Here is a 6,829-nt window from a genome sequence, read left to right as displayed (position 1 = left end):
TGAAATAATGCCATTTGCAGCAACATGGATGAACCTAGAGATTATCATACTGAGGGAAATAAATTGGACAGAGAAGGAGAAATATCATTATGACATCCTTTATATGTGGAATCGAAAAAGAAATTATACAAATGAACTTACAAAACAGAAAGAGACTCACAGACTTAGAGAATGAGCTTATGGTTGCCAGTGGGGGGAAGGATGGGGGGAAAGGATAGTTAGGGGGTTTGGGATGGACATGTGCACTCTGCTGTATTTAAAATAAAGAACCAACAGGGACCTACTATATAGCACAGGGAACTCTGCTTAATGTAGCAGCCTGGATGGGAAGGGAGTTTAGGGGAGAATGGATACATGTATGTGTATGCCTGAGTCCTTTTGATATCCACCTGAAACTATCACAACATTGTTAATCAGCTATACCCCAATACAAAATAAAACATTTAAGAGAAAACAGTGTGCTTATAACAAGGGGAAAAAAAAAGTACTTCTTGAGCACGTAGTCTGGGCCGAGAATCACTTGAGATACTGGAGAAGGTGCTGAGGAGATGACGGCCCTGCCTCCACAGGGCTTATGCTCTACAGAGACAGATAATGAATTAGTCAGGAGATAAATACAGAGATGGACACAGAGTGTCTTACAGCCATTTCAGTGAGGCCAGAGGGTGATCCAGGGTGAGGGGTGGTAGAGGAGCCCAGGAAGAGGGAATGAGAGGCTTCCGGCAGTTGAGAATTGTGGCGCAATGGGCAGGATGGTGTGGGGGTGGGGGGGATTGGCAGAGGGGAGGTGGTTCTAAGATCAGAGCGGGGAGCAGAGCTAGATCATGGAGGGCCTCACAGGTCTTGTAGAGATTCTGCATTTTATTCATGGAGTGAAGAGAAGCCCTCAGGGGATGGAGAACAGGGGCGTGTTGTGATCAGCCTGGAACCTTGGCAGGATAACAATGGCTGCTACATGGACAACTCAGTGGTGGGGACAAGGGAGAGAGAAATTACGAGGCCATGAGGGTGGCAGTGGAGGAAGTGAGGGGAGGTCAGACACGAAGAATGTTTACAGGGGGCTCAACCTGTGGCCAGACGCTGGCCTCCTAGACATCCTGTGACGTGCACAGGGGGGACCAGCAACAGAGTGACAGAACCTGAATTAGGAAGTGAGTGTCGGAGGTTCTTTGATCCAGAACACCTCTTTACCTCTCACATTTGCTTGGAAATTGTAATCTCTCCAGCATGAGGTCAATTATGCGTGGGTTTTCAATAAAAAAGAAGCAAGTAGGGCCTTCCCTCATGGTCCAATGGTTAGGACTGCACTTCCACTGCAAAGGGGTGTGCGTTAGATCCCTGGTTGGGTAACTAAGATCCTGCAAGGAGCGAGGCCAAAAAAAAAAGAAGCAAAAGTACACTGCTCCCACTTAACTTTTCCTCTTGGCAGTTTATAAACTTATTTAAAATGTTTGACAGCTGATGGGAGAAGACCTAAAGCATGCGTGGCAAAGCTGAAGGCAATCGCTGGACCCTGTTTGTCTTCCACTTGCTTTGTATTTAGCTGCCTGTTGGTTGTCACCATCGATCCTATAAGACGGATGGAGAAAGTGTGCCCTAGACAGATGAAGTGCATTGGCGGGGATCGCCAGCTGGCCGATCATGGCAGGGAAAACGCTAAGGCAGCAGCACTCTGACCTACTTCTTAAGTGCGTTCTCTTGGGCTCTGAGCATGTTGTTAGAAAGGTCAAGTGGGCATTTCCCCAAACATTTTCTCCCCTGAGTTCCTCCTGTGGTCAGTTACAAGGGTCCTACTATTTAGAGTGTGTCCAGAGGGGTGGGTGGCTGTCAGAGGACAGAGTCTCCAGCTCTACCTAAATTCAGAAGTGTGAGTGTCCCATCACACTGGAGTCAGCAAGCAGAACAAGCTCTGCTCAGGTCCTGGCACTGCATGGGGAACAGGAGTGCTGTGTGTGCGTGCGTGCTCAGTTATGCCTGACTCTGTGCAGCCCCACGGACTGCAGCCCGCCAGCTCCTCTGTCCATGGCATTTCCCAGGCAACAATATTGAGTGGGCTGACATTTCCTACCTCCAGGAGATTTTCCCAACCCAGAGATGGAACCTGTATCTCTTATGTCTCCTGCATTACAGGCAGATTTCTTACCACTGTGCTACCTGGGAAGCCCTGAGTCCCAAGCTACTTTCTTAGCAAAACAAACAGCACATGAGGATGGATTGACAGAAAAATAAACTGTCAGAGGGATATTCAACTCCATACATCCTCAGAGCAAAGCAGTCTCCAACAGCCTTGTATTTCTCCTTCAGCATCAGGGCCTGGGGCACTCAAAACGTATTTAAAGTGCAGTGAAGATATTTGTATTGGGCAAGATGTACCCCATTTTTCTGTTTGAAGACAAACCAACTGTGGGACCGGGCAACAGCGTCCCCCTCACTGTGGGCCCACGGAGAGGGACCCTGGGTGAAATTAGGTTTCATCCATAATGGATGCAGTGTTTTTACTAAAAGGAAGCTGGTACAATTTTCCCAGTCAGAAGGAATATTGTGTTGAGTCGTGTTTTTTAAAAAGCTAAATAGGGAATTGGAACGACCCTTTTCCTTGTCATTGGTTTGCTGTATTATGAAATAACCCAAGTTCAAGTGCAATCCTGTTGAAGCTCAGGCTCCTGCTCCTGCCTGCATGGCCCCTCTAGCCTTGCAGCCCGGGGCCTGATGGCCTCACGGCTGAGTGACGCTCACGTCCAGACCGGGCATCCCAGGCTGGGCTCCCGACGTAGGCAGGGAAACGCTGGGGTGAGCAAACTCAGACCTTCCTGTCTTTAGCCTTCAGTCTTAGGAGGCCCTCTGTATGCGCTCGTGCCACCCCAGCATGGACTGCAGGCTTACCCAGTGACCTGCCGGAAGGATGCTTGGGCGCCCGGGCTTCATCCGCCTGGCAAGTGCTGGCGGTCAACGGTCAGGGCCAGAGCCCCCGGCTCTACAGGTGAAGCCGCAGGATGTCCAGAGGCCTGGATGAGCAAGCAGCGGTCTGGGCTCTTGGGAGCGTGAATACCACATTCCCGTGAGGGCCAGGGGACAGGGTTTGGGAAGGTGGTCCTCAGAGGGTGGCCCCTGGGAGGTGTGAGAGCAACGAGGGCGGGGCAGTGAGGGGTTATCGAGGTTTGAGCGCTGAGGAGCAGGGGCGCTGTTCCTTATGCAGACCGTGCAGCAGGCACTGTATATTCCGAGCAGGAGAACAACAGGTAAGGAGGTGGGGAGGCCCCCAGGCCCACTTCCAGGGCGATGGAAGGGAGACTGGGTGACTGAGCAGAGGGTGGGGGGTGGGGGGATTCCTTCAGGCGCGCCGGCTGCTCGTTTCCACCCCAGCGCCTGCCAGTCCCATGGCCGCTCGTGACAGTCAGGCAAGTGTCACCCGTTCTGCCAGGAGCCGCAGACGAGTGGAATGATGCCACACACACTGCGGCTCGAGGTGCAGGTTTATTGCAGCAGAGAACCCACGCGCCTTACAGATCTTTGGGCTGGGGACCGCCCGCCAGACGCGACTTTGTCAGTTCCCGCAGCGCGACCTGAACACGGCCAAGTAAGTGCAGTCAAAAATCAGATGCTACCTGCAATCGCTTTGGGCATTTTCAGAGAAGGGACATGTTGAATGTGGCTGAAACTCCCAAATAAATTCCTCCCAGGGCAGCAGTGCCCCGGAGACAGAGTAACTAAAACATCCTGTTAAACCTCAAGGCCTTCAGGCAAATGGGACATCCGGTAACTGGATGATGAGGCGGACTTGGGGGGCTGGGGGAACCGCTGGTGTCGGAGGCCACCCCTGCCTGCGGGGACCCATGCACCACCCCCCCTTGGAGGGGGGGACCAGAAGCATCCCCACTAGGAGTCTGGCTTTTGCTTCTGGCTCTCCAAGCCGCTGGCTGTGTGGAGGCTACTTTCTAAGTCCTGAAGATAGCAGGGTGGAAATGTTTTTCACCAAAGGAACAAGGATGTGAGCTGTGAGGGCTGGCTGGCCCAGCTCAGCCCCTTCTGACTTCCCTTCTCACTGGACCCTGAGCCCAGCTGACGACTGCAGCAGTGGTTGAAAAGGGAGAGGTGGGTCAGAGCCGGAGGGGCTTCTGGCTTTAAGTCTAACGTGCCCCTTCTAGAAAGAACCGCTCTGACACCACCTGTGTGGGACAGTGGACTTTAAAGATGCCCTCGGTTCCCTGGGGTTTCTGAAATGCTGCTCCCTAACAGGATGGGGACAAGGGCCGGTCTGAGATTCCCAGGTAACCGTTTGAATCCTCCCTGAGGTGGGCGGCAGCCAGTACTTGGTGTTCTATTAGCATTTGAGGGGGTATGAGGCTGAGAACATGGGGCAGGAGCTGGGCCCGGCTCATTCACAGAAGGAGGGCTGCGGCCGGCAGCTGCATTTACTCTGACGCAGCCTTTGAGGGACCACAGGCCACAGAACCACAGATGCCAGCGTGCGAGTGAGCACCTTGTCTGGCCTCCCTGGCCGGCAGGTGGGGAGGGCCGAGAAGCAAGGTGAACCTGCACTTCGACCTGAGGGAGAAGACGAACCAAGTGGTGGGGTCGGAGGAGGGCCTCTGTAACAACCCTCAAAGGAAAACAAGCAAACAAACAAAAAACCCACCCTCTCCTTGTGTCAATCCACAGAGCCACTCCGATTCTCATTTGGGGAACATTTTGGATATCACCATGAAAAAAGTCCAGTGGTCACTGAGCACCAAATTATTTTACAGCCTCGTTTCAAACGCAGCAAGTTTGCTCCTGGTGCTTTGGAATAACCAAAATATTTCTTGCCTAACAGCAGAGTGAAAAAAAAAAAAAAAAACCGAAAACCCTGCACGTCTCCCTGGACGTCTTCTGCTTTTCCCAGAGCGGGCGGCCGTCAGCTCTGCGGCGCCCCCGTGCCCTCCTCCCCCGCTCGCCGCTTGCAGGTAAGCATCAGCAGCAGGAGCAGAGGCAGGTGCCAGAGGCTGCAGAAGAACAGCTTCCGGGAGCTCTTCCGGTCCGCGTCCCGGTAGAACCGGAAGCCGAGGTAGGAGATGTACAGGTTGATGGGCAGGGCGATGACCGGGAAGGTCCAGGTGGTGACGTCCAGGGCGGGTGCGGCGACGCACATGGCGAGCAATGCCAGGCAGTGGCGCAGGGCGACGCGCCGGCACAGGGCCGGGTGGGTGACGGACATCATGCAGTAGCCGCCCCGGGAGTAGTCCTCACGGAGGCCCCAGCTCAGCGCGTTGAAGTGAGGGAACTGCCAGGAGTAGAGGATTCCTCCCAGAAGACAGGCCCCTGCATGGAGGGGGAGGCGGGGAACCAAGACAGGCTGTCGTCAGAGGTTTACACAGGCATCTCCTCCGCCCGCCCCCAGATGGCGGCGGCCCGACCTGAGCGCTGCACCCCCTCCCACCACACTCCCAGCCTCCCCCGGGTCCTCTGCTCAGAGGCCGAGATGGATATGGAGGAGGAAATGGGCTGGGGCGCTGAATCCTCTACCGCATCCCACGTCCTCACGGCGGGGGAGGGAGGCTGGGCACCTGGGCACCTGGGTTCCCACGGGGCTGAGCACCTGTGGCTCCTGCCCGCTCTCTCCGCCCCCACCTCCCCCCCGCCCCAAGTGCCCACACCATGACAAGGGAAGACACGTTCAAGGGCAGCACTGTCCGGTGAGAACGCTGGGCTGCGCTTTTCTCTCTGCTTCCCCCAGCTGGCTTGCGAGTGAGGGGCTTGGGTGAGAGATGGAAGGACCCTGCTGGCAGCTCCCTAATGGGCACCACCAACAGAACCTGAGTGCCGTGGGCAGCCCGGGAGATGCGGGGGTGGGCGCCACAGACAGGGCGCACAGGTACACGGCCGGCACCGCCAGGAGGGCGGGGTACTCCACAGCAGGAGTGGAGAACCCAGAGTGGCACGGGGGTGCTGTGTCCAAGGCAGGGCAGACACCTGCCTGTCATCTGCAGTTTTTTAGGACAGGTGAACACCTGAGCATCTCTCCTCTGGAGCTGGGTTTTCCCTAAAACACCCTGGGGTGAAGGCTACCAGTTACTGAGCACCTCCTACTAACAGACACTCTGTCACCTGACTTAATGTGACTGCAGGACTTTAGGCAGATTTTATAATCCTCATGAGGGCTCCCCGGTGGCTAAGAATCTGCCTGCAATGTGGGAGACCTGGGTTCAATCCCTGGGTTGGGAAGATCTCCTGGAGAAGGAAATGGCAACCTACTTCAGATTCTTGACTGGGAAATTCCACGGACAGAAGTGCCTGGTGGACTACAGTGCAGAGTCACAGAGTTGGACACGAGCGACTAAAATAACACATAATCCTCATGAAGCAAACGAATCAAATGATGCTAAGTTCTCTAACAAGAGGTGAAGGAGGAACTCGGCAGGAGCATGTCTGATTTTCACCCTGGTTCCCCCACTGCACCGGGGCTGTGTCTCCCCAGGGGGCCGCAGCCATTCCTGGGAAGACAGTTCAGGTTCATTCCTCCTCTGCGCACACAGGACATGTTCCCCGAGTGCCTACTAAGAGGCCAGCATGGTCTGGGAAGGCTGTCAAGTCCCCCCATCCATTCTGACCCTATCTGTAATTAGCACATATACATCTTAGTTCATGCAAACACTCCAATCTGAACAGTAAAAGAAGCAGCTTCTATTTGTTGAATCTGCTGGCAAAGAAAGGATGGTGCCTGCCACCCACTGGGGATGACCCTGGATGTCAGAGAGGCAGCGGCCAGCAAGGAGTCCAGAGGGCGGGGAGCGCGCAATGCAGTGACACTGACGGCTGCGACTCAGAGACTCAAACAGGGCGACAGGATGCA

General features: G+C 54.7%; 1 protein-coding gene across 1 annotated transcript in view; it reads right to left on the bottom strand.

Moving 5' to 3' along the window:
• Window positions 1-3,455: 3,455 nt before the first annotated feature.
• COX10 (cytochrome c oxidase assembly factor heme A:farnesyltransferase COX10) overlaps window positions 3,456-6,829 on the bottom strand; it is a 108,933-nt gene continuing 105,559 nt past the window's right edge. The window contains 1 exon segment of the mRNA NM_001098013.1: window positions 3,456-5,298. Coding sequence (NP_001091482.1) covers window positions 4,895-5,298 — 404 coding nt within the window. The 3' untranslated portion in view covers window positions 3,456-4,894.

Source organism: Bos taurus, chromosome 19, assembly GCF_002263795.3.
Source record: "Bos taurus isolate L1 Dominette 01449 registration number 42190680 breed Hereford chromosome 19, ARS-UCD2.0, whole genome shotgun sequence".
In the NCBI taxonomy this organism is placed as follows: Eukaryota; Metazoa; Chordata; class Mammalia; order Artiodactyla; family Bovidae; genus Bos; species Bos taurus.
Note: the sequence above shows the minus strand (reverse complement) of the source record. Positions and strands in the feature narration are given on the sequence as shown.